At 52.2% G+C, this 26,419-nt stretch overlaps 2 protein-coding genes across 3 annotated transcripts; one reads left to right on the plus strand and one right to left on the minus strand.

Annotated features, from left to right (window-relative positions):
* Positions 1–302: 302 nt before the first annotated feature.
* CTSZ (cathepsin Z) lies at positions 303–12,310 on the plus strand. Its single transcript, XM_010365155.2, is given in 7 exon segments — positions 303–498; positions 500–624; positions 1,120–1,283; positions 5,958–6,137; positions 9,492–9,642; positions 10,445–10,607; positions 11,486–12,310. Coding segments are annotated over 7 exon segments (912 nt in total). The 5' UTR covers positions 303–480; the 3' UTR covers positions 11,597–12,310.
* Positions 12,311–12,363: 53 nt separating this feature from the next.
* NELFCD (negative elongation factor complex member C/D) lies at positions 12,364–26,271 on the minus strand. 2 transcript variants are annotated; one of them, XR_004052632.1, is made up of 15 exons: positions 26,116–26,271; positions 21,287–21,402; positions 20,634–20,743; positions 19,677–19,786; positions 18,470–18,577; positions 17,847–17,999; positions 17,499–17,629; positions 16,412–16,577; positions 16,041–16,175; positions 15,464–15,603; positions 14,368–14,482; positions 13,950–14,045; positions 13,819–13,870; positions 13,250–13,379; positions 12,364–12,852 (listed from the first exon to the last, which is right to left on the minus strand). XR_004052632.1 is itself a non-coding variant. In XM_030914540.1 (15 exons), the coding sequence occupies exons 1-15, from the start codon at positions 26,227–26,229 to the stop codon at positions 12,818–12,820; spliced, it is 1,800 nt and encodes a 599-aa protein (XP_030770400.1). In that variant the 5' UTR covers positions 26,230–26,271; the 3' UTR covers positions 12,382–12,817. The 2 variants fall into 2 exon arrangements, 1 of the variants encoding a protein (XP_030770400.1); XM_030914540.1 differs by having other exon boundaries at positions 12,382–12,852; positions 13,730–13,870.
* Between the last annotated feature and the right edge of the window lie 148 nt (positions 26,272–26,419).

Here is a 26,419-nt window from a genome sequence, read left to right on the forward strand (position 1 = left end):
TCTCCAGGGCTGAGGGCCCCAGGAACGCAGGGTCAAGGGGGCCCATGAGCCTGCGGCCCCCCACCCCGAAGCCAGGAACCCCGGCAAAGAGGTCCAGTTGGACAGTCCCGCGCTCAGGGCGGTCACTAGCCCGCGGCGGCCGGCGGCGGGGTCCGGCCTGGGGTCTGCCCGGTGACCTCGCGTCTGGCCCGTGAATTCAGGCACCCCGGAGTCAGGGAGGGAGCGGGGCGCGGCGCCGGGCGGGGCGGGCAGGGGTCACCGGGCGGGGCAGGAGCCGCGATGGGACAGCCCCGCCCCGGGGGAGTGTCCCGGCCCGGCCGCCGCAGCCTTAAGGGCCGGGCGGGGCAGGGGCCCAAAGTGCGGGGTCGGCCGGGTGCGGGGCCGAGGCCGAGGTCGGGACGCGATCCAGAGCGGGAGCCGGCGAGGGATCTGGGACTCGGAGCGGGATCTGGAGCAGGATCCAGGAGCCGGCGCGGGACCATGGCGAGGCGCGGGCCGGGGGTGGCGACCGCTGCTGCTGCTCGTGCTGCTGACAGGCGCGGCGCAGGGCGGCCTCTACTTCCGCCCGGGACAGACCTGCTACCGGCCTCTGCGGGGGGACCGGTTGGCTCCGCTGGGGCGCAGGTGGGCGCCGGCAGGGAGGCAGCCCTGGGGGGACGGGAGGCCCATCTCCCGGGCCAGGTGCGCGCTCTGCCTCCTGAGGGCCTCGCCACCAGGCCTTGGAAGGTCAGATCCAGCCGCTTCATTTTGGGGGTCGCTCCTTCTCTTCCACATCCAGGGTGAGCCCTGATGTTTGTGGGGTTGGACAAGCCCCACCTGGCCAGAAAGTCAGGCCAGCCCCACCTCCTCGGCCTCTGGGGGTAACCCTCATGGCATGGCATGGCTGTGGGAGCACCCCAGTTCCCTCCTTTCGGGGGTGCCCTGCCTCCTTCACATTCTGAGAGCGCTGGAGCCTCCTAGTGTGAGGTGGGCCCACACCTGGCTCACCTCTGGTGACTGTGGCCTCACTTCCATGCCCTCAGGTGTTGGGAAGGGCGAGAGGACCCTAGCCAGGGCTTCCTGGGCTCATGACCCCCCAGGGCCCCAGAACTGATCTGGGTAGGAATGGTCTCTTCTCAGCACATACCCCCGGCCTCATGAGTACCTGTCCCCAGCGGATCTGCCCAAGAGCTGGGACTGGCGCAACGTGAATGGTGTCAACTATGCCAGCATCACCCGGAACCAGCACATCCCCCAATACTGCGGCTCCTGCTGGGCTCACGCCAGCACCAGCGCTATGGCGGGTGAGTGGCCGCCCTTTGACTGTGGGCCAGGAAAGCCCATCCCGGCTGCCTTTTTATCAGCCCAGGCAGCTCAGCCCGCGATTCCAGGGGCCTGTGATTCAAGGCCAGGTCAGCCTGGGCTGGGGTGCTAAGGCCGAGGGGTGCAGGCCTTTGCCCTCTGCTGAGATGACCCAAGCTGGGTCATTCTGGGGCCTTTGGGCGATAGGCAGGACTAGGACTGAAGCCCAGTGACAAGTGGCTGCCAGGTGCCCTCTCTTCCCCCAAAGCTTGTGACCTCAGCCATTGGGATAGAAACAGAAATGCAAAATCAGAGTCCCCCGGCTGTATTTGAGGACACAGAAGTAAACTACTTCTCAGCACAGATGAAAGCCTGTCCTGGGCTTGGAATATTGAGTGAGGCTTGTTGGCTACAGCCTATGGCCTAACCTGGTCACTACCCCCAGCCTGGTGGGTTTCTATCTTAGGCTTTTGGCTGCAGTGGGGTAGGAAGGCTCTCAGCAAAGAGGAAGGGGAAGCTGAGGCCCACCCTATCAACGAGGCTGCTGCACCCTGCTTTGGGAGAGAAGGCAGAAGAAGAGACAGCTGCAAACCAGCCCCAGGCCCACCCCACAGCATTTGGGAGGGACTCTGCTATCCCCTCTCCAGTCACAGCACAGGGTCCAGGAGCCTGGATTTCCCCAGGAGACGGGACTTGCGTGGGCTGGGAGTTTGGGCCATGAGCGCTGTAGTGCTGCTGCCTCCTCCCTGGCCTTGGTCCTCATGGGCCAGGCCTGCTGTACACCCATGTGAAAAGGATCGACTCCAGTGTGGCTGCCGCTGTGGGCCAAGGCTGGGGGACACGCGCTTGTGTGTGCTCCATCTCACTGACGCCTCCTCAATGCCATGATTGCTTTCCATTTGCAGATGAGGAAACAGACTTTTTGCAGAGAGATTGGGAGGCTTGAGCGTAGTGTGAGTGACGGCTGAGATTTGAGCCCGGAAGCCTGGGCTTTGTGCCAGGATGTCTGATGGGCTCTGTCTTGTGAATGAGGGGTTCTCGCTCTGGGGGTAGGGTCTGGACCCCGGAGCCAGCGAACTGAAGCTGTGGCATCTGTGGCACCTCCCCCGGGGGCTGGAACACACTTCTGACCGCTCAAAGTCCCCTTTGATGTGGATGGAGCTGGAAGGTCTGGGAGACCTTGGGTGGGCTGCAGGGTGTGGGTGGGGCTAGAGGCAGAGGACTGGGCAGAGTCCAGGGGAAGTGCCCAGGCCTGGCACCTGCTGAGGAAGTTAAAGAGGCTTTGAGGGTGGGGTGAGGGTGAGGGGAGGATAGAAAGGTCACCAGGTGCTGTGGGAAGCCTTGAACTCTTTGAGAGGGAGTCAGGTGACAAGATGTGCATCTGCGAAGGACTACGGGTAGGAAGGAGATGGCTTTCAGATGGGTGCGGGACCCTGGCCAGGGGTCAGCCCTGCCGCATTTCCCCAGGGGACTCTCTCTCTGGGTGGATGACTGCTTCACCCCACTTTCTCCTGAAATCTCCTTCTCAGTGCACCCAGACCCAGGCCCTTGCGTCCTCTTTCACTGAGGAATAGAAGCCACCAGAAGGGGACTTCCACGGGGCCCTGGCCATCTGCCAGCCAAGGCGGCAGGTCCTCCATTTGTCTTCCCTCCTCTCCCCCAGGATCAAATGGCTTGGCCCCTCACTAAGCCCGTCCCTTCCCACTCAGGGAAGCTCTCCCACCTGGAACAAAGGAACACAAAGCCCCCGGTCCCGCCCCACCCCAATTGCTGGCTCCCTGGGGAAGTATCTGGAGTTCCTCCACTTCCTCTTCTCTACCCTTGAACCCACTCCAGCCTCAGTCCCACCTCTGCCACTCCACCAGCACTGTTCTTGCCACAGCTACCTGGGGCCCACTATGAAGCATTCTCCTGATCACGTCTCCCCAAGATGCTTCCCTCTCCTGCACCACACTCCCTGCCTGCACCTCCCTGGCCCATCCTTCCCCTCTCCCCAACTGTCTCCTCAGAGTTCTGAGTGTCAGCTACCCTAGGATCAACTCTTCACCTGAACTCACTTTTTCATCTGCCTGCCCACTTGCCCGCTGGCCCAGGCACCTGACGCCTCCAGCCTCAGACCTTGAGGTCTGGATGGCTCCTTCCACCGCTGTGACCCGAGAGCCCATTTCTTCCCCAGTCCTCCCTGGCTGTCCTTCCGGCTATGCAGGCAAAAGCCTGGACTGGTACACGACTCCTCTGGTTTCTGTCCCTCATATAATCCACCCACAAGTCTTGTCGGTTCTACCTTTGAAGCAGATACAGAAATCATGCACCGCCCACCGCCTCCTCCAGGTGTAAGCCACACCGCCCCGCTGCCGACTGCCCTCACTGGTCTCCTGGCCTCAGCCCCTATGGCCACAGTGAGCCTGTGAAAACCCATCAGATCATGTTCTTTGGCTTGAAACCCTCTCAGGATTGCACTCAGATAAAAGACAGAACCCTCTGGTCTTCAAGAGCCTTTACCATCAGGCTCCCTCCCAGGACCCCTCTCACTCCCCTGCCCTATCGGGGTGGTAGCTTCTCCCGCCAGGCACCTCCTCTCTCCCTGAGGTCCTGTGGCTCCCTGCCTCCCTCCTATGGATGTCACCTCAGCGGGGTCTTCCTCAGCCACCCTATGCATATGACACCCCACTTCCTGAATTATCTCCTCGTTTTATTTTTCTTCATGGCACTGTATGCTTTGCACGGTTACAGATGCTCCTTGACTTAACAGTGGGGTCATGTCCTGACAACCCCATCATAAGTTGAAAACGCCGTAAGTGGAAAATGCGTTTGACACACCCAACTTCCTGCACACCCTAGCTTGGCCTGGTCTGCGTTAAACGTATTCAGGACACTTGTGTTAGCCCACAGTTGGGTGTGAGTAATAAGCCCATTGCCGGATGGGGCCGGTGGGATGAAGGATTGAGTCTGGCCATGGGAAAAGCTTGTGCACACCTCAGTGAGCTGGTTAGGCCGGGTCCAGATGCTTCAGGCAGGCGTAGACAGAGAGGCCAGAACCGAAACTGCTCATCCATCCGAGCTCTGCCTCTGGGCCAGGACTGCTGTTGCCAGGTTGGGTTGGGCAGAGAAGGGAAGGGCTCCAGGCAGGCCATGGGATACCCTGCACTGCCAAGTGGAACCCCAGAAGCCCAGGCAGGAGGTACTTCCAGAAGGATGGAGCGACCACTGTGCTGACTGTTGCCGGAGAGTGGTTGGCTCGGATGACGGAGAAGTCGCCATTAGCAAGAGAGAAAGGGCTGAAGAGGAGCGGGGCAATAGAGGTCGGGGCACTGTCTCAAACCATTGAGGAAAGCAGAAAACCATGACAGTGAGTTGGGGGGGGGGGCGCCGGGGGCTCACGTGGTGTTGTGAGAAAGGCAAGTCTGAGGTGTGCAGATCCGCTTAGAGGGGGCGTGGCTGACAAGGGGGAGGGGAGGAGAAGAGCTGGAGGGAGCCAAGTCCTTGGGAGGAAACAGGATGGAACCTAGAGTGGCTCGGTCGGGTGGGAGGGGACAAACCAGGCACTGGCTGCTCCAGGAAGAGCGTTTGGGGTGCAGAGCGTGGGCAGGCTGGGTGGCGGCAGGATGGAGGTCTGCTTTGGGACTTCTCAGTGATGTGTGAAGCAAAGTCACCAGAGCAGGGCCAGTTCAGAAGGCCCCTGGCTGGGCGACCGGGAGGAGGCCGGTGGAAGAGCAGACTGTGGGGCAGTGTGGGAAAGTCTGGAAGGTGACAGGAGATGGAGGAGGTGTGCAGGCCCAGAGGGGGCTGCCAATGGGCAGAGGAACCCGCTGCTCACTGTGCCCTGGGGGAGGGACAGGTGAGGCTGCCAGAAGGGTTCTGACTTGGAGGTAGGGTCAGAAGATGAGGCCTGAGGCAGGTGCAGGGGTGTGTGGCTGTGAAGTCATTGTCCTGGGAGGGCAGAGAGTGAGATGACCTTGAATGAGGGCCTGGGTTTCCTTGTAGGATCTGTTTTATTACATTTGTGCATGAGAAGGGAAGCAGGTCCCTTGGTGACCAACCTCACCTGTCCTTGGCTGCACCTTGGGATTTAGATCCCAGGTACCTGGGCAGTGAGGGCATGGTCAGCCAGCCACTGGGAGCCCTCTGCATCCCCCTGTGCCTTCGGAGCTGGGTCCCTGCTGGCCTTCCCCAGCCCTTGGTACTGCATCTGGCCCCTCACTGGGGCTCATGCAGCTCCCTGGGCTATACTCGTTTACAGAGCTGACACTTTGGCCCCCTGTCCACGAGGGCAGGGATGGTTTCTCCTGGCTGGCTTTGGGGCGTGGCCCACTTGGCACGGGTGGCAGAGTCTCTGTCCATTCAGCCCTACATTCAGCAGGCACTTCTCTGGTGTCTGCAGGGCCAGAGGCTGGTGACTGCCTGGCCCTGGCCCTGCTGTCATGGCATTTGTAGTAGGAGGTGTGGCAGACAGGACAGTGCCCAAAGAAGGCCAGGGAAGGCCTCTCTGCAGAGTGAAGTCTGAGCAGAGACCTCTATGAAGAGGTCAGCAGGGAGAGGGAGACACAGGAAGCTGGGCAGAGCCCAAGGCAGGCCAGGCTGGGCAGAGCCTGCATCCCACCCCAGGCAGTCAGGCCCATTTGGGGAAGTGGGTGGAGGGCGGGTGAGTGCTGACTGGCAGGTGCTGACTGTTGCAGATCGGATCAACATCAAGAGGAAGGGAGCGTGGCCCTCCACCCTCCTGTCCGTGCAGCACGTCATCGACTGTGGTAACGCTGGCTCCTGTGAAGGGGGCAATGACCTGCCTGTGTGGGACTACGCCCACCGGCACGGCATCCCCGATGAGACCTGCAACAACTACCAGGCCAAGGACCAGGGTAGGCTGCTGCCCACGCCCCCACTCCACCCTCCCGCCCTCTACGCCATCTTCCACGGATACTCGTGGCTGAGGGCCCAGCCCAATCCCATGCTCCTCACATTGGCTGGTGGCTGGGGAGCTGCGGGAGGGCAGAGGTTGCAACCCTCAGGGGTGCTTGACCGTGAGGGGCAGTGTTCACAGCACCTGCTCCAGCCTCTCCCTGCAGAAGCCCCTCTGCTACTGTGCACCTGCTTGGGCTGGGGACCAGAAAACTGGACCCCGTAGTCCCTGCTGAGAAGGTCAGCGAAAAAGCCTGGTGCAGGAGTGGGCTGAAGAGCATCCTTGGCCATGCGCGGTGGCTCACGCCTGTAATCTCAGCACTTTGGGAAGCCAAGACAGGCAGATCACTTGAGGTCAGAAGTTCAAGACCAGCCTGGCCAACACGGTGAAATCCTGTCCCTACTAAAAACACAAAAATTAGCCGGGTGTGGTGGTGCACGCCTGTAATCCCAGCTACTCGGGCAGCTGAGGCAGGAGCATCACTTGACCCGGGAGGCAGAGGTTGCAGTGAGCCAAGATCATGCTACTGCACTCTAGCCTGGGTGACAGAGCACGACTACGTCTCAAAAAAAAATTCCTGTCCCCATGTCTCCAGCCTTGTGGAAGTGTCTTGCTCCTGCGCCCCTTTGGCTGGGCCTGGATGTGTTGTTTGGGTTCTGACATGCTGGCATGTTGGTGGCTTTTTGGGCCTTTGTAGGGGAGAGGTGTAGGGGGCCTTGTGGAAGGAGAGTTCATTTTCCAGGAGCTTTGGTGAAGGGCAGGTGGGGAGGTGCTGCCCCAAGCTGGAAGCAGCTATTGGCTTGGTTCCTGTTCTGGTGACCCAGGGCCCAGGTCCCCCACATTCAGGTGTGTCTGCGGCCAAGGGGGTGCTGTGTGGATGAGCAGACCCAAGCTAGCTTGGAATCCCTGTAGCTGGCATTCCTTTCAGGCTGCTCCCATTGGAAACAGAAGGAAAGGAAAGTCCAGACCCTAATCCCGTAATTGGTAGGTTTTGTTTGTTTGTTTTTGAGATGGAGTTTCGCTCTTGTTGCCCAGGCTGGAGTGTAATGGCACGATCTCTGCTCACTGCAACCTGCATCTCCCAGGTTTGAGTGATTCTCCTGCCTCAGCCTCCCGAGTACCTGGGATTACAGGCATGTGCCACCACACCTGGCTAATTTTGCATTTTTTAGTAGAGACGGGGTTTCTCCATGTTGGTCAGGCTGGTCTCAAACTCCCGACCTCAGGTGATCCGCCCACCTCAGCCTCCCAAAGTGCTGGGATTACAGGCATGAGCCACTGTGCCCGGCCATAATTGGTAGTTTTAAGCCACCTGACTCAGATCTCCCTCACAGTCAGAGCAGAGAGCTGGGAAAGCCCAACAGCTGCTGCTTGCTTTGCTGTTTCCCCCCGCCCCAGGCTATATAGGCTGGCCCCAGCGCCCTGTGCACTCTGAAGTGGCACAAGGTCCCCTGGGCACCACCCTCTGCCAACAGGGCTCCCTTGCCTTGCCTCTCAGGCCTTATTGTTCAGCCAGAAAGAATTCTCCTGGACTGACTGAGTCTTTAGAGAAGGGGAAAAGATGAAGGCACAGAGGGAAGGGCGGTCAGACAGCTCTGGAAGCAGGAAGCGGGTATTGGGTGGTCTCCAGGGCCACGCCCACCCCACTCCATCCCCCAACTGCTCTCGCCCAGCCGAGGCCAGGCCCCTCCACCCCACCCAGCCTGACAGGAGCAGATGGAGCTCATCAGAAACCTGATTGTGTGACTGGTGACCGCAGTGGCTCACACCTGTAATCCCAGCGCTTTGGGAGGCTGAGGTGGGCGGATCACTTGAGACCAGGAGTTCGAGGCCAGCCTGGCCAACATGGTGAAACCCTGTCCCTACTAAAAATACAAAAATTAGCCGAGCGTGGTGGTGTGTGCCTGTAATCCCAGCTACTGGGATTATTCAATCACTTGAACCCAGGAGGTGGAGGTTGTAGTAAGCCAGGATCATACCACTGAACTTCAGCCTGGGTGACAGAGTGAGACTCAGTCTCAAAAAAGAAAAAAAAAAACTGATTGCGATAAACAGTCTTGTCTTTGTAGTGTTAGCAAAATGTGGCCACAAATCCACCATTTTCCTGTAGTACTGGGCACTGGGCCCTTGGTGTGCAAGGAACAAATTGAACCAGTGTCTGAGCCTCAAGGTGCTCATGTTCCTGGGGGAAGGATTGGACAGATGGGTAACTATGACAGGTCACACCAAAGCAGCGAATGGCAGGCCAACGGCCACTGTGTGGATAGAGTGAAAAGTGGGAACACAGCGACTCTGAGCTTGCAAAACCAAGAGCTGTACTTTTTATTTTCTTCTTTTTTTTTAATTAATTAAAAAAATTTTTTTTCTGTAGAGATGGGGTCTCGCTCTGTTGTCCAGGCTGGTCTCAGACTCCTGGCCTCAAGCCATCCTCCTGCCTTGGCCACCCAAAGTGCTGGGATTACAGGTGTGAGCCACCACCCCGTCCTCTTCCTTTCCTTTTTTTTTTTTTTTTTTTAGAGACAGAGTCTTGCTCTTGTCACCCAGGCTGGAGTGTAGTGGCGCAATCCAGGCTCACTGCAACCTCCACCTCCTGGGTTCAAGCAATTCTCCTGCCTCAGCCTCCCGAGTAGCTGGGATGACAGTCATGCACCACCACCACGGCCGGCTAATTTTTGTACTTTTAGAAGAGACAGGGTTTCACCATGTTGGCCAGGCTGGCCTCGAACTCCTGACCTCAGGTGATCCACCCACCTCGGCCTCCCAAAGTACTGGGATTGCAGGTGCCTGGCCCTCTTTATTTTATTTTATTGTTTTAAGCCTAATTCTTGATAACCTCTTAAGTCGAAATAACCAGAATTTTTTTTTTTTTCGGTATCCTCAGCATGGGCACAGAAGAAAATGCTTTTCTATTGTTACTCAACGTATTGGCCTATTTATTCACCAGCCAGCAATAGAGACATTTTATTAAGTGCTAATCATTTGATTATGCTCCATTTTCAGCCAGAAAGTATTGTGGAAAGGTCCTTCTTCTCCAGCCATTAGACAGAAAAAAGCGAACTCCTGGGTGCCTACTATGTGCTAATTAATGTGTCTCTTTCGTTCTCTGCCAAGGCCTGGGGAAGGGCTTTTCATAACTCCCTGGCAGCTGAAAGAAGAGCGTCATTAAAGCAGCATCCAATGGCAAGATGATTTCTGTTCTTAGCTGCTGAGTGGTAGGCTGCATGAGGAGAGTGGAGAGTGCGCTTGGCGGGCTTCTTTGTCAGTGGGTTAATGAGGAGACGGCCTCATGCTGACTTTTCTTGCTCTCCCCCAGAGTGTGACAAGTTTAACCAATGTGGGACATGCAATGAATTCAAAGACTGCCACGCCATCCGGAACTACACCCTCTGGAGAGTGGGAGACTACGGCTCCCTCTCTGGGAGGGAGAAGATGATGGCAGAAATCTATGCAAATGGTCCCATCAGGTGAGGAGAGGTCTGCGGGTGAGGAGAGGTCTGCGGGTGAGGAGAGGTTTGCGGGTGAGGAGAGATCCGCGGGTGACAGCGCCAGCGTGGGCTCATGCAGGTGCACGTGTCTCCGTCCTTCCCACTTTCCTTCTGGCCGGTTGTATTCAGTAGGCTCGAGACAGCCACATCATTTCCCCTCTGAGAGCTTCAGTTTTCTCAGAGGTAAAGCTGAGCTGATAGCAAGTCTGCCCTGTGGACGGCTGTGTGGAATGCGGGTGAGGCGCTCCCCCAAGCTGTACTGAGGGCAGTGTGTTGGGGGCAGTTTCAGCAGGGAAGACTATGTGAATAACAGAAGTTTATCCAGAACCATTGGATATAGATTATCTGAGTTGGGTTTACATAACTTTTTCGTCATATCAGAATTTATTTTTATTTTTTATTTTTATTATTATTATTTTTTTAAACAAAGTCTCACTCTGTCACCCAGGCTGGAGTGCAGTGGTGTGATCTTGGCTCACTGTAGCCTTGACCGTCTGGGCTCAAGCGATCCTCCTGCCTCAGCCCCCTCCACCGAATAGCTGGGACTACTGGCGCACACCACCACACCTAGCTAATTTTTGTATTTTTTGTAGAGGTGGGGGTTTTGCCATCTTGCCCAGGCTGGTCTTGAACTCCTGGACTCAAGCAATCCACCTGCCTCGGCCTCCCAAATTGCTGGGATTACAGGTGTGAGCCACTGTGCCTGGCCATATCAGATTATTTCTAATGATGGTAAATTCTCTCAATTTAAAGTGGTAATTCCTTAACTGCTTGCTCTCAGCTGTGGAATAATGGCAACAGAAAGACTGACTAACTACACTGGAGGTATCTATGCTGAATACCAGGATGTCACCTACATAAACCATGTCATTTCCGTGGCTGGGTGGGGCATCAGCGATGGGACTGAGTACTGGATTGTCCGGAATTCATGGGGTGAACCATGGGTAAGAGGTTTGCATTTTCTTAAGGTCATTCCTAGAAAAAAGCGTCCTGGTACTCCTCTCGCTTGAATGGTTCTGTTGACTTTTAGCTAAAAACTGGGGCCTTGACGGACGGTTCCTTGCTCCAGCTGTCTCAGCCATCTCGCCAGTGGCTTTTGGGGCCAGACCCTTCTCTGTCGTGCACGGCTGCCGCCATCCTGTGCACTTTGGGTGTTTAGCAGCATCCCTGGCCCCTCCACCCACTAGGTGACTCCCCGCAATCCCAGTGTGACCAAAACTGTCTCCAGATGGTGCCTGGTGCCCTGGGGAAGTCCTTGTGAGCACTGCTGGAGAGGAGCTCTGCCACCTTCTTCCTTTACAACCAGCTCATTCTTTTTCCTATCATGGTTTCTGGGCTCCCCTAAAATACTGTGTAGGTTTTTCAAAAATACTCAAGTTGGGCCAAAAGTCCAGGAGAGATAAATCAACTGCCAGGCCTAGTGTTAGCCATTAATAATTTAAGACACAGAAATTCATTGTTACGAAATGGAGGAAAGGCAGTTCACGTGCAGGTGATGAAATATATTTTTTACTAGGTGACTACTAATGGGGGTAGCAGTAGGTGGAGTCGTCGCCGGTCTAGAGTCGACATGTTTTGTTACATGAATTCACTTTTGGCATAGAGGGCCCTCATGTTAAACGTTAACCAAGTGAAATATTTCACAAAAGGTATTTCAGAACAGGGGTCATGAGAAAGCTGAGGGGCAGCTGAGTGGGTTGTCTGGATCCCCCAAGGTTGGCCTGAGGGATGGAGGCAGAAAGCAGGGGGCAGGGTGCTGAGAGCAGCAGAGGGAGCTGGGGACGGCTGCAGATGGGCTGACGCGCGATCCCACTTCTCACAGGGCGAGAGAGGCTGGCTGAGGATCGTGACCAGCACCTATAAGGATGGGAAGGGCGCCAAATACAACCTTGCCATCGAGGAGCTCTGTACGTTTGGGGACCCCATCGTTTAAGGCTATGTCACTAGAAGAGCCGTTTAAGAAAAGGCCTGGTGAGCCGTGATCAGAGGGAGATCCTATGGTTGTGTGTGCCAGGCTGGCAGGTGGGAACAGGGCTGGCTATCAATACTGGATGGCAAGGACAACATAGTACTGGCTGAGAGCGTTCCTGAGGGTTGAAAATGGGATGACTTGGGAGGGGGGAGGGATTGCATTGGGATTTATACTTGATATAAATGATGAATTGATGGGTGCTGACGAGTTGATGGGTGCAGCACACCAACATGGCACAAGTATACATATGTAACAAACCTGCACATTATGCACATGTACCCTAGAACTTAAAGTATAATAAAAAAATAAAAAAATAAAAAATAATTTAAAAAAATTTAAAAATTAAAAAAAAAAAAGAAAGAAAATGGGATGACTTAAAACACTTGCACAGGACACAGGAGGGCTCTGCCTCACAATGACTGCAGTCAGCCACCTGGTGAAGAAGTGATTTGTGACCCAGCAAACCATGGGACCTCAGTTTTCTTCCGTAGAGGGCTTGATCTTTTGTATTTGGCCACTGTGGGCAATCATACGGCATGTGAGAGGTGAAACAGTTCAGACGCATCACCGCTTCTTATGTCACTTTGGAATCAAGGGCTGGGGAGGGAGGGAAGGAGGGAGATGGCAGTTTCAAATCGCCCAAGTGATGAATAAAGTATCTGGCTCCACACAAGACTGAGGCTGACTATGCCTTATTCACACACAAAAACAATGTCACATCAGCACCCAATCCAACCCAGCAGAAAGGCTTTTTAAAAATTTATTACTTGTCCTTAGCAAATTAAGACAATCACAATAAAACATCAACTAACTGGGTTCTTGTGAGAAAACTGAGGTCAGCTTTGAAAGGAGTTCCCCGAGTGTCTGAGTTCCCAGCGGCCCACGGCTGACGGCTGGATCTGTCCTGAGGCGTCATGCGAGCCCAGTGCCTGCCTTGAAGGAAATGAACACCGAAAACAGGATTTGAGAGCAGTACTGGATTGACAGCAGAGAAGGGACTGTTCGTAAGAGCAGTTTCTCACTGAAGCTGCTACCATTTTCCTTTGTAAAGAAGTCATCCACCTCCTCCCAATGGTGCCCATTTTCAAGAAGCTGCCCGAGCCTCTTAAAACAGCTTCTTGAAAGGGTTTCTCCACAACTGGTTCTGGAATGTTCTGCTTCAGCTCTGGAGGATGCTCTAAATTAGTTCACCATGATGAAGTTAGATTTGCAGTGAGCTGTAACGAGGAAAACAGTGACTGCGTTAGAAACAGGAAGTAGAACATGACATTTTCTTTTTTTTTTTTTTTTTTGAGATGGAGTTTTGCTCTTGTTGCCCAGGATAGAGTGCAATGGCACGATCTTGGCTCATGCAACCTCCGCCTCTCAGGGTAAGCAATTCTCCTGCCTCAGCCTCCCAAGTAGCTGGGATTACAGGCACGTGCTACCACGCCTGGCTAATTTTGTATTTTTAGTAGAGATGGGGTTTCTCCATGTTGGTCAGGCTGGTCTTGAACTCCCAACCTCAGGTGATCCACCCACCTCGGCCTCCCAAAGTGCTGGGATTACAGGCATGAGCCACCGCGCCCAGCTGACATTTTCTGTTGTAACAAAGGGCTAGGCACTGGGCCTCACCTATAAACTCCGTCACAGGGTCATGCTCGCCTTCCGTTTTGATGGTACCTGCGATGCTGTCATTCTCCAGGATGGGGAGGAAAAGCTGCACGAAGTCAGAGGTATAAGGAGGAGCAATGACGTCCAGCACCTGTGTGGGGGAGCACAGGGTGACTTCTTCCGCACACTAGTGTGGGGCATCCACCGACATTTGGGTGAAATGGCAATCAGTTTGAAAAAAATCCCTCCCCGCCCCCACCAGCTTCCCTGGTGACACCACCCGTCTCCAACATTAAGATGCCCAGGGTGGTAACGGAGGCAAAGTGTGTAATACAGCTGCTGCAGGCAGGAAGTGCTTTTTGGTAAATGAGTATCTGTCATTGTCATCACTACATCAGAAAGCACAGTTCTCAGTTAGGTACAAAATGAACTACATTAAGCCAAAAAGGGCAGTGCTAGTGTAAACAGTATGAAACATGAAACCAACGGTGCATTGCTGACCTCAGTGACAAAATAGCGAATGAGTGAAATGTCAGTGTCCAGCTTCTCCAGACACTTTCGGATGTAACTGACAACAGGAAGTACATAACCTCGACTCAGCAGGTGAACCATCCTGTCCAGCAGTGTCTTCTTCAACTCAAGCTACAAAAGAAGGGGGACAGGGAGCTGGTTAGAGGGGGTCCTCCCCAGCCCCCTGGCGAGCCCCACGGGCACTGCTCACCTGCTCCATCACATCCAGCTGGGAGTGCTCAGTCTCAAAAAGCTTAACAAGCAGCTGCAGGACCTGGGGGTGCAGGAGTTGGTGGCAGGTGCTGATCTACAAACAGGCCAGAGGGAGCTTCGCTGAGCAATGTGGTCACACTTGGCACACAGAGAAACCGGGCACTGTCACAGTCACCAAAAAGCTTATCACTGAGGAGGAAGGTCCTGACACCTAAGCCAGGGCCATCAGCTTCCAGTAACACTTTCTGCAGTCAATGACGCTAGGTCCTTAAGAGGAAAATCCTCACTTAGGACTGAAATAACTATTTTTGAAAAGAGTATCCTCTAAACTTACTAAATAGATGCAATGTTAATGCCAATGTAAACAGCATGAGACAGACACTGTGTACACTGTGAACAGCCCTCCGCCCTCTTACCTCATCCAGCAATGCCAGGTGGACGGGGGTATGGTCAGTCTGCAGCTGAAAGTACCTTGGTTCTGATACAGTCCAATCCACCCACTTCAGCACACCCATTGCTACCACTGGAAACCTACAGTCAAGGCAGAATGCTTCCTTTAAAAAACAATTGAAAACACAAAATATGCTAGAAAAGCGTTAAAGGATGGTTACAAACAAACTCAAACGACTCCATCATTCACCCTTCAATACGCCCCCCAACCTTTTTTTTTTTTTTTTTTAGACAGGGTCTCACTCTGTCACCCAGGCTGGAGTACAATGGATGGCACAATCATGGCTCACTGCGGCCTCCCGAGTACCTGGGACTACAGGTGCGTGCCACCATGTCTAGCTAATTTTTTGTAGAGAGAGGGTCCACCATGTTGCTCAGGCTGGTCTTGCACTCCTGGGTTCAAGCGATTTTCTTGCCTTGGCCTCCCAGAGTGCTGGGATTCCAGGTGGGAGCCACCGTGCCCGGCCTAAGCTCTGCTTATTAGTAAATAGCGTGAATGAATCGGCAGCCACTCAACATGTGATGCGAGAAGCAGAGTTCAATTCTCTGCTCACTTTAAACCACTTATTTAAAGGAAAAGATCATTAATGAGCGACCCTCAGTGAGTTTGGTGAACTGGGTTGAAGTTTACCTTTATTTAGCAAACTCTTTCTTCATCCCTAGTATAAATTATTAGGGGAAAGACATGCCTAAGAGAACATACTATTTCTAGGACACATGTATTTATATAATTGGCATAATCACAAATCATTTCTATCTAAGCAATAGTTTGTGGGTATAACTTTACTGTAAATAGACCCTTCAAATCAGTTTTTGTAACTCTGGCTATCTTTTACTTCGTCTAATTTGTGAAGATGTGCTCAAGAGACTTCTGGCAAATAAACACCTGAAAATTCCTCACGCTGCTAAAGCTGTCCAAAGTTCCCTACATACTGTTTAAAAATGAAAAAGTACATAAAATACGTATCACTGAAGCTTTTGTTATTTGAGCTTTCAATATGAAAACTCAAACCACCTCCTCCCCAGAGGACTGACTGAAGAACTAAGTTTCGTTTTACTTACCTAATACACTGATAAAGTGTGCTCAATTCTGCCACTAGTTCAGAGGCCCCTTTGTTCTCGTTGCAACACAAATTGTGAACAGTTTCAACAGCTTTCGACGTTGACTTCAGCTCATCTTTATTGATGCTCACTCGCTTGTTCTGAAAACACACACACAAGCTAGTGAGCCTGACAGGGCAGATATCCCTGCTGTTGGGGTGTTCTGGTATCGGCTACCTCTCCTTGCAAATCACTTTCCCTATTTCTCCTTAAGTTGGGAGTCAATTTAATTGTCAAACTTCACAGTCACACAGTGTACAGAAACTGAAAAGCATTGAGACTAGTGTTTGTCCATGTCTTATGGAAATCAGTTTCATTTCTTTAGTCACATTTCAAATTACGGTTTGCAGAGTATTAAGAGAGGTTACACACATTTCCTTGAGACGTTTAGCACTTTCTCTATGCAGAAACAGAAGAAAAGAAATGCTTGATACTAGAAGGCTCAAGATTTCTTGTAGCCAAAATTCCAAAATAATATCAAAGCAGAGGAGGAGATTTGTCTCCTAAAAAATCCACAAATTCCCAGAACCGATGGTACCTTCTTCCAGGTCTCAACCACACTTGCCGCGTACGCCAAGATGTGGATGTATTTGTGCTTGTGGTCCTGGTTGATCCGAGCCCCTGGTTTAAAGAGTGACTGCATGAACAGGTCCAGGAAGGCTGGAACACGGATCTGAGGAGAAGCACAGGCCCAGTTCGGGACGGCAGGCCTGAGGGCACTGCTCACCCACCTCCCCTCAGGGCTCCCTACACAGCAGGGGCCTAACAGGCTCCAGGCCGAGAGCGTGACTGAGGAAGGACCAGGACAATGATGGATTTGCATGCACAGCCTTCAGAGAATCAGACAAGCATAGACTTTCCAAAGTAACCCTACCAGTTGGCACTGGGGGTTCTTGAGAAGCAACTTACGAGTTCAACCGGAGGAGGGTCCATGCTTGTGAACATCTTGAACAGGACGGTGATGTCAGCAGGGTTCAGGGCTCCTTTGGACAGCATGGCCCCAAGAGCCTGGCAGGCCCTGGGGTAGGAGGCAGCTGTGCCCAACGCTAGTGTGATCTGACTGGCGTCGTGACCTCTTGATGAGAAAAACCAGAGAGCCTGTTACTAACAAGGCAGCTTCTTTTTTCTGTTCTTCTTTACACATAGAATACTTTACATTGTCGGGATGTCTGTTTTTCTGTCATTCACGAGTGTACTGACTCCTAACATTTACAACACTGGGAAAGTGATTCAAATACAGCTTGCTGGCTCTATAATAAAGGAGTCATGCACTTTAAATACTTATGAACACTCTATTGGTAGCAGAAAATAAAGTTAACACGAGCTCATTTTGTACAGTAAGATATGGACGACACTGTAACAATGAGATTCTGAGCAACTATTTCAGGACTGATGTTATTTGTTACTTATGAATCCCAGTGTAAAACCCAGGTCCATAAATCTGGCAAAGTGAAAAAGAATCAAGTGCTTTACAAAACAGTCCTCAAAGCAGCACTTTAGAATGCCAGCTCTCTAAGTATACCAAAAACAACTCTAACTTTTCCAGCTCTGCTGGATAAAAGGAAGTTTTTTTTTTTCTTTTTGAGACAGAGTTTCGCTCTTGTTGCCCAGGTTGGAGTGCAACAGTGCGATCTTGGCTGACCACAACCTCCACCTCCCAGGTTCAAGCGATTCTCCTACCTCAGCCTCCCAAATAGCTGGGGTTACAGGCATGTGCCACCACACCTGGCTAATTTTGTATTTTTGTTTAGTAGGGAAGGGGTTTCTCCATGTTTGTCAGGCTGGTCTTGAACTCCTGACCTTAGGTGATCCATCCGCCTCAGCCTCCCAAAGTGCTGGGATTACAGGCGTTAGCCACCATGCCCAGCCACAAGGAAGTCTACCTATATGTTGAACAGAAGGAGCTAGCAGCTTTGGCTGTGGAATGAGGGCCATGGGAAGGGTTTTGTGGGGAGCACTAGGGAGGGAGGGGTTGAGCAGAAATAGGGCCTCTCACTTCTCCTGGGCAAAGCGCTGCACTTCCTGGGCGATCCTGCGCACAGCGGAGCCCCCCTGCTCCTCCTGGGCCAGCACGGACATCATGGCCTGGGCAAACAGGTACGTGTGCTCCCCATGGCACACCATCTTCTGAAAGATTTCAAGGACAGAGGGTGTGGGGTTCATTACTCTAGCACAGGACAGCGGACTAGAGCCAAGCCTCCCCTGTGCTCAGGCCCGGGAGTGAGCATCTTGGAAGGTGCCCTCAGAAATGGAGATTCTCTCCAGGGAAGGAGCATCTCATGCTTGAAAACCAAGACCCAAAGTAGCCTCCTTCTAATCTGAGGTTCATAAAGAAAGAACTTACGGCAAACTCAGGGAGATTTTTTTCAAGGTTTTCTTCTCCTCCATCTAAAATTGTAGCTAGAGAGGTCCGGAGCACTCTCGAGAACACTTCTAGCTGCTGGCATGCTGTGGACACGCTGGTGATCTCCCCCTGGTACCCTGCGTCAGAAATAAGCTAGGACACAAAACAAGAAGTCAAAGGGGTGGCATGCAGTGACCGCACCTCCACGGGAAGCTGGCTTGTCAGTGTTCGTGGTGAGGTGGAGTAAGTGTGCGCTGGTCATGGGTCTCAGGCCTTCACTCCGCCCCCACACTGCTATCACCTAGGTGTGTGCCCTGGGCTGACCACCTCTCCATCGTTTCTTCATATGCAAGAGGAAGATCAAGCAGGCACACCTAAAGCTCTTCTCAAAGCACAGAGAACTCTATGTGTCCCTGCTAAATCCTAAAACACAGTCGATGCTGACCCAAAAACACAGATACAAATTTTACACTTTTCTTTCTCAGTGTAAGGCTTATGAAAATAAAACAATAAAGACCTTTATGAAAAAAAGCAAATATGAACTGTCAAAGGAAACAGACCAACAACGAAAAATAACCCTCATTCACAAACACCTTTCTCTTTAACTCCAGAACCCTTCCTACCTTAACGGTAAAGTTCAGCATCAAACAGTCTGGATGGGCTTCAGCCAGTTTGTAAAAAAGATCCCGCCACGTGGTGTGTGCAATCATCTGTTCCAGCCACGCTGGGGTCTGCCAACAAACACACAGACAGGAAAATAGGAGGAGGCCCTGCTTTTACTTGAGTGGAGATTCTGTTGTATAAACGATTGCAGGAGATTGGTGCTGATGGAGTCCCCATGGGCATCTAGTTCTGGGGGAGGCAGACCCAGAGCTGGCCACGGCCACACAGTTGGCTGAGTGACAGGAAGGTCCCTGGATGCCCCCTCAGCTTTCAGAAGATTGGACTCAACACAAGAGGGTACAGAAAGTCGCTTCCTAGGAGACACCAAGACCCACACAGAGCTGCCTTGCACACCCAGGCAGCTCATGCTGCCCCAGCTGTATGCCCTCAGCAAAACAGAAAGAGGCCATTTTTAAATGGCACAGGTGGTCTGGCCCATCACCACATGGAGTAGCCAGAAAAACGTTTCTCTCAGCTCTCCTATGTGACGGATGGCTTCAAGGGCTGTGCTCTGAACCTGCCATCCTGTTTGTGCCAAGGCCAGCTCCCCAAGGCTGCTCCCAGCCACAGACGGAATGCAGCAGGGCCTCAAAAGCAGGTCTGTCCAAGAGACGTGGGCTCCCAGAATGGGCACCTGTGGCTTAAAGATTCCCCACTGATATGGCTGGAACTTTCTGGAAACCACACTGCAGCCTAACATTCTTCCTACTAATCCTCATTCCTTCTCTCTTGCCCTCAAGGGTCAGACTGCATCACAGCTACCCCAGCCTCCTCCAGCCCTACCCCCATCTTCCCTGATAGTTGCTTCCCCCATAATCTCCTGCAGGTCTAGCCCTGTCTTGGCAACTGCTCCTGGAGGAACCAAACGAAATCCACCACAACACTCCAAGGGCTGTGCCTGGGAGTCAGCCTGAGAGGGGAAGTGGTGGGAACTTGCTGTTCTTTCTCTTGGTCTCAGCACCCGTGTGCCTCTCGTGTGCAAGCATGTCACGACCCTGGGTACGGAGTTTAAAGGGCAATTCTGACTAGATGCAACTTCTGTCTCACACTCTGATTTTAGTCCCCAACTCTGCCATTACTTACATGATATGCCACACTCCACTGTACACAGGAAATTTGCAAAAGACCCTAGGGCCTGGTACTAGACAAAGCAAAATAATTCCTCACCTCTCCTTCTTCAGTAAAAATAGAATCTGCTTTGCGGGGGTCAAAATGTTTGATCAGCAAACTCTTCAAGTGATTTTCCACAGTTTCCTGAACCTGCACTGGCTCAACACCTGAAAGAAAATGAAAGCAACAAGACAATGGCAAGCTCTCCATTCACTGTGTGGCTTTAGAAAGCAAACGGTCAAAAGTCTCTATGTGAATCAAATATCAAAGAATTGCTTCTGACCACTTATAAATGTAAGATTTTGGAACTCTTAAAAGTAGTTATCAATGATACTCAATGATAAGACCCAAAAAGCAGCACAGAACAGAACACACAAGTCTGGTCCACCCTGACTTCATGCAAAGGACAGCACCGTCTGCAGAGCCTCACTAAGGATAAAGACAAATGGCCACAGCAGACAGGTAGGGGGATGGAAAAACACCCCTGCCCAGTGAGGAGGGAGCAGATGGCAGCCAAAAGAGACACACTCGTATCTAATCACCGGGACAGCAGTGCGTCCACAAGCTTCCGGACAGCACGCACTCCAGTGATGTCATATGCACCCGGCTCCGTGGATTTACAGTAAGGCTCTACTTTGATCATATTAGCTAAAAGCCATAATCATAGCCAGTCCTAAATTATCCGTCATTTACTGCTTGCTGTAATAGACGTCTTGAAAATGACACACTGAACATACACTGTATAATCCTATAATTCTACAACATGGTAGGGAAAATAGCTCAATGAGAATCACGTTTGCAGGCTACCAGTAAACCTCAATTACTGAATCAAAGATAAGAGGCAAGCAGATACAAATGAGTAAAATAAACATAAAAATAAGAAGTTCAGCTCTTTCTTACACAAGTCTCAGAAACCAGGAAAACAAGGCAATGTATCAGTGTTATAAGGACACAAAAGTCTATTTTTAAAAAGGTGGGGGTGACTAGCCAGGACACGGGCCACCCACAAAGCACCTGTCTGAATGAGCCACTCAGCCAGCAGGTTCACAGTTTGGGCCACAGCGGTGTAGTTTTCAGATAAGAGCTGGATAACATTCTCTGGAGACCCTCCTGCCTGAAAATACCTAGGGAAAGTAACAAAGCGGCAATTACACCAGAATGAATGGAATGATGGACAACAGGAAGGTAAGGAAGGAGGAAGAGAATCAGGTTTCAAAATTTTTAAAGCGGCAGAGGGGGCTGGATGTGGTGGTGCACACCTGTAATCCCAGCACTTTGGGAGGCAGAGGTGGGAGAATCACTTGAGCCTAGGAGTTCAAGACCAGCCTGGGCAACATAAAGAGCCCTGTCTCTCCAAAAAAAAAAAAAAAAAAAAAAAAAGCCAGGCACGATGGCACATGTCTGCGGTGGCCACCTTGTGAGGCTGAGGTGGGAGAACCGCCTGATTCCAGGAGGCTGAAGCTGCAGTGAGCGGTGATTGTGCCACGGCAACAGGGCAAGACTCTGTCTTAAAAAAAAAAAAAAAAAAAGTGGCAGAGGGGCCACCCCTTGAAGCCTTTAGTTCAGTTCACATTACTCTTGCTTTACATAGCACCTTCTGGGTGTATTACAAAACTTTCTCTAAATTATCCCAGCCTCCTCCCAATACAAACACCTTTCTCACATACCTCTTCAGAGTGTTAAAGATGGAGGGTTCCATGATATAATCCCGGGTGGAAAATTTATGCAGGCATTCTTGCTGAACCTCTGCATCATCCTCTCCTTCTCCAGAATCATCCTCCTGCTGTTGGTAAATGCCAGGAGCCAGGATTTTTTTTCATTAATATAAATACCCTAATCTCACCTTAAATCATATAATGCTGCCCATTTTGAAAGTATTCTACACACATTATTTCACGTGACTTTCGTGACAATTTCATGAAATGGGCTGGGCAGGTAGTGAGCGGCTAGGAAAACGGGATCCAGGATCACACTGAGTGGGTGTGTACAGCTCCTCCCTGGCAAACCGTGTTCCATGCTCACGCAAGTTACCCAACCTCTCTGAGCGTCCGTTTCCTCCTCTGTTAAGTGAAGATAATAATAATACCTATTCCCATTTGGCTGTTGTGAGGATTCCATGAGCTAATTTTTGGAAGAGCCCAGCATAACCTCTGACATTTAGTAACAGTGCAATAGACAGTCAACTATTATTATTATTTTCACTATTCTTATTTCATACATGCCATTGAAGAGTAACAACCTGATTCTTAAAAGCGTGAGCCATCACTTACCATTAGAAAGTAAAGATCGCTAACTTGCCTTGCATCGGCACTTCTAGCTGGACTCCAGTCCCAATTCTATGTGGAAGCAACCTCAGGCCTGTCACTCAATCTAAGGGCAAAGCAGGCTTCTTCACCTGCTGATGACCATGTGAGGATGGACTGAGTGATCCCAAACCCTGTTCAACTTTAACACTGCCACCCTAACTAACAAGCAGATGCTTTCTGAACAGTCTGCACTGTGCTCATCCACCAAGGAACCTAAGAAAATATAAGACAAGACAAGGCTTTTTCCATCAAAGAAGTTTACAAACTAATAGAGACAGATCTCCATGCAACCTACTCTAACATAACGGGGCAAGAGCCGGGCCAGGGGTCAGCAAACTATGACCCAGAGCCAAATCCAGCCCTCTCCTATTTTTGCAAATAAAGTTTTGTGGAACACAACCACACCCATTCTTTTAAGGATTGTCTGTGATCATTTTCCCCCTGTAAGGGCCGAGTTAAGTAGTTAAGACAGAGACAGGCACAGCCTAAAATATTTGCTATCTGCCCTTTTTCAGAAAAGTTTGCTCACTCCTGATCTGGACTAAGATCCTAAAAGCAGTGCTTTGGAAGCAGACAGAACCTGATGGCTTCCCACTAAAGACTGTGGAGTCTTCTCTCAGACCAGATTTGTGTGGGGGAACCCTGAGCCCCTGAGGGCGTGACAGAGGCCGGACTTCACCCCAAGCCTCATTCCCATATGTCTGTTCTCTTGGGCTTCCACCCTGGGCGCTCACCTGCCTCTTCCACCACCTCTCGGGTCATGCTATCTACCTGCTCACAAATCCAGAATTAGCCTGGATCTCTCTCTCCATCCTTCCTCTCTTAAGCTCCAGACTCAGGTATCTAACATTCCATTCTCATTTCCAGTCAGATGTCTCACAAGTATCCAAACTCCTTAGGTCCAAAACTGACATCTTTTCCCTGGAAACAGATCTTCTTTCTACAACCCATATTTCAGTAAAGGATTCCATCATATATCTACCTGTTACCCCCAAACCTGAAAATCATCTTCAGCTTCTCTCCCTCCCCCCACCCCCACATCCTGTTACATAGATTCATCAATTCCATCTCCCATCTGTCTATCCAAGGTGGTCCTTCTTTCCACATTTGCCTCTGCTCTTCCTTATTTTTTGTATGCTTGCAGTAGCAACATTCCCCTGAAGTCTCGGTCTTATTCCTTCCTTTCAATCGTCTTTCACACTGTGGCCAGTGATCTTTGTAAGCCACAAAACTGACATCTCTCTCCTGCTTAAAGATTCCCATCTCCTTCAGGAAAAAACACCCCAGCACTAGCAACAGCATGCCCTTCCCACTTCCCCTGTCCGTTCTGACCTCTCGCCACTCCCCACTTGCAACCTGCAGCAGGACTCATCCGTTTCAATGTCTGTAGCTCTTAGTTTCCATCATCCAGACTGAACATCACAGTGGCCTCCTTACACATCTTCCTGCCTCCCACTATGTAACGCGGCATCAGGCGAACAGGATTTGGGTCGCCAACTATCTTTTAAAATCCAGTTCTTGCCACCCTCCTAACACCTTTCCTAACTTTCTGTCCCTCTTCCAAGCTGAGTCACAGAATAAACATGAAATGAACATCTGGTCCACCCCCATCAATGAGAGCCCACAGGTGTCAATGGGCAAAATTAGGATCATGATTAAAATTCCCCAAACGTGAGACTCCCCAGTCTCCCATCAGTGGGGTCGAGGTCTGACTGCATAAACTTGGGCAAGTAACTCACTCACTTGGTCTATAAAGTGAAGGCACTGATTAGATGGCCCTCATATGCCCCAGTTCTAACATTTTATGACTCAATGGCTCAAGGTGAGCCGGGCATGGTGGCTCACACCTATAATCCCAACACTTTGGGAGGCTGAGGCGGGCAGATTACTTGAGACCAGGAGTTCGAGACCAGCCTGGGCAACATGGTGAAACCCCATCTCTACTAAAAATACAAAAATTAGCCAGGTGTGGCGGCACCAGCCTGTAATCCCAGCTACTTGGAGAATCACTTGAACCTGGGAGGTGGACGTTGCAGTGAGCCAAGATGGTGCCACTGCACTCCAGCCTGGGTGACAAGAGACTGTCTCAAAGAAAAAAACAAAAAGGCTGGGCGCAGTGGCTCATGCCTGTAATCCTAGCATTTTGGGAGGCCGGGGCGGGTGGATCACCTGAGGTCAGGTAGTTCAAGACCAGCCTGGCCAACATGGTAGAAACCCCGTCTCTACTAAAACACAAAAATTAGCTGGGCATGATGGCAGGTGCCTGTAATCCCAGCTACTCGGGAGGCTGAGACGGGACAATCGCTTGAACCCAGGAGATGGTGGTTGCAGTGAGCCGAGATCAAGCCACTGCACTCCATCCTGGGTGGCTGAGCAAGACTCCATCTCAAAAAAAAAAAAAAAAAAACAAAAAAGAATAAAAGGCTCAAGGTGATATACAAGATGCCCCAAACACCAACCCACCACTAAGCTAATTCACACCCTCCCATCTGGACCACTTTGGTGGTCAGCAATTTGATAAAAGTGGCAATGGAGCCAAAGGACGTGGGCTTGGGTCCCCTCTCCTTCCTTATTAGTTTCATGACCTTGGGCAGGTCACTAAGTCTTTTCGTCTCACTTTGTTCACTTACCAGATAAGCAGAGTAACACCCAACTCAAAATCTTGAGTGTGGAAGGCGATAACGGATGAAGCACATGGCCCAGGCTCTCAGTTAGCTAAGTCTGACTCTATCTACTCCACCCTAAGCCTCCAACACTGTGAAATGATCCAACATGCAAATCTACTCGTGTCACTCCCTGCCCCAAACTCCTGAACAAGCCATACCATTCAGCACTCTCCAAGGATCTTCAGAACCTGCTCCCTACTGACCTCCTGCCACTGCTTCCACCAGGCAGCTAACTTCACAGGGCTTCTTTCAGTTCCAGAAACACATCGCCTGCCTTGGCATTTTATAACACGGCTCCGAAGCCGCCATCACACCACCACCCATGTTCATCAACGTAAGCCCCACTTCATCCTTTATTCCCTCAAAACACCAGTTCAAAATGCACCAGACATCCCCAATCTTGACTCTTGTTAAAAATGCAAGTTCCTGGGCGAGGCGCGGTGGCTCATGCCTGTAATCCCAGCAGTTTGGGAGGCCGAGGTGGGTGAATCACCCGAAGTCAGGAGTTCGAGACCAGCCTGGCCAACATAGTGAACCCCCCCCTCTCTACTCAAAATTTAAAAACTTAGCTGGGCATGGTGGTGGACGCCTGTAATCCCAGCTACTCGGGAGGCTGAGGCAGGAGAATCGCTTGAACCCGGGAGGCAGAGGTTGCGGTGAGCCGCAATGGCGCCATTACACTCCAGCCTGGGCAACAAGAGCGAAACTAACCCTCAAAAAAAAAAAAAAAAAAAAAAAAAAAAAAAAAAAAGCAAGTTCCCAGGCTCCCGTCCAGACCAACTGTTGGGCTGTCTCCAGGGGAGGGACGTGAGAAGCTACATTTCAATCATGCGCCGCAGGTGGGTCTTTAGAGTTAAGGAGGGTACACACCGGCCAGACTAGAGCTGCCTGCCCTGACTCTGCAGGCTCTGTTCTCAGGGTGGGAACAGAGTGATCCCTCCTGGTCTTCCACCCCAAACCCTGGAAGGTCAAGGCCTGAAGATCCTTTCCATCAGTTTGCTCAAAGACAGATGAAATCAGCCCAAGGTGCTGAAAAGAACAGTTTATAAAACACTGAAGCACATGTAGGAATGCCCTAAGTTCTACTTTTTCACCATGATGCTGGTGTGAAGTTTTTCCACTTTATTTTTGTTTAAAACTGTGTGAGCTCCGGGCCCAACCCTCCACCTTAGCGTTGGTGTCCCGCCCGCCGTGGGGGTCGCAGGGTCGGCGCCGGGCCTGGCCGGAGCAAGAGGGTACGGGGGCCCTCGGGCCGCCCTGCGCCAGAACCTCCGCCGCCTAAGCCCCGCCCCACGGTCCTGCAGGCGAGGAGGCGGGGACCCCGGCGGCAGCGCTGCAGGACCCCAGGTGGACGGGGGCGGGGCGGGCTGTGCTTGAAACACACGGTGACCGCGCGGGCCGTGCGCGCGCACACCCCCGCACGCCCGCGGCCTCGCGCCGCGCGGCCTCGCTGGGAGCGGGGCCGGCCCGCCGGCGGCGGAGATGAACGATCCTCGCCGGGGGGCGCCAGGTGTCCCGCCTCACCTGGCCGCCGTCAGCCTCGTCGCCCCACTCGGCCGCGTTCCCGTAGTAGTCCTCGTCCATGATGGCGCCCGCCGCGGCCCCCGCCACGCTCTCCCGCGAGCGAGCGCTGCGCATGCGCGAGGCGGGGACAGACGGGAGGGCGCACGCGCGGCCGCGCGCCTCGGCTAGAGCGGGAGGCGGGGCTTGGAGGAAGGGGCGGGGCCTGGAGAAAGGGGCGGGGCCTGGAGGAAGGGCAGGGCCGCGGGCTCGACGCTGGGAACAAAGGGGACCGGCGGAAGGAACGTCCCCAATCGATTCCGGAGCG

Source organism: Rhinopithecus roxellana, chromosome 13 (assembly GCF_007565055.1).
Source record: "Rhinopithecus roxellana isolate Shanxi Qingling chromosome 13, ASM756505v1, whole genome shotgun sequence".
NCBI lineage: Eukaryota > Metazoa > Chordata > Mammalia > Primates > Cercopithecidae > Rhinopithecus > Rhinopithecus roxellana.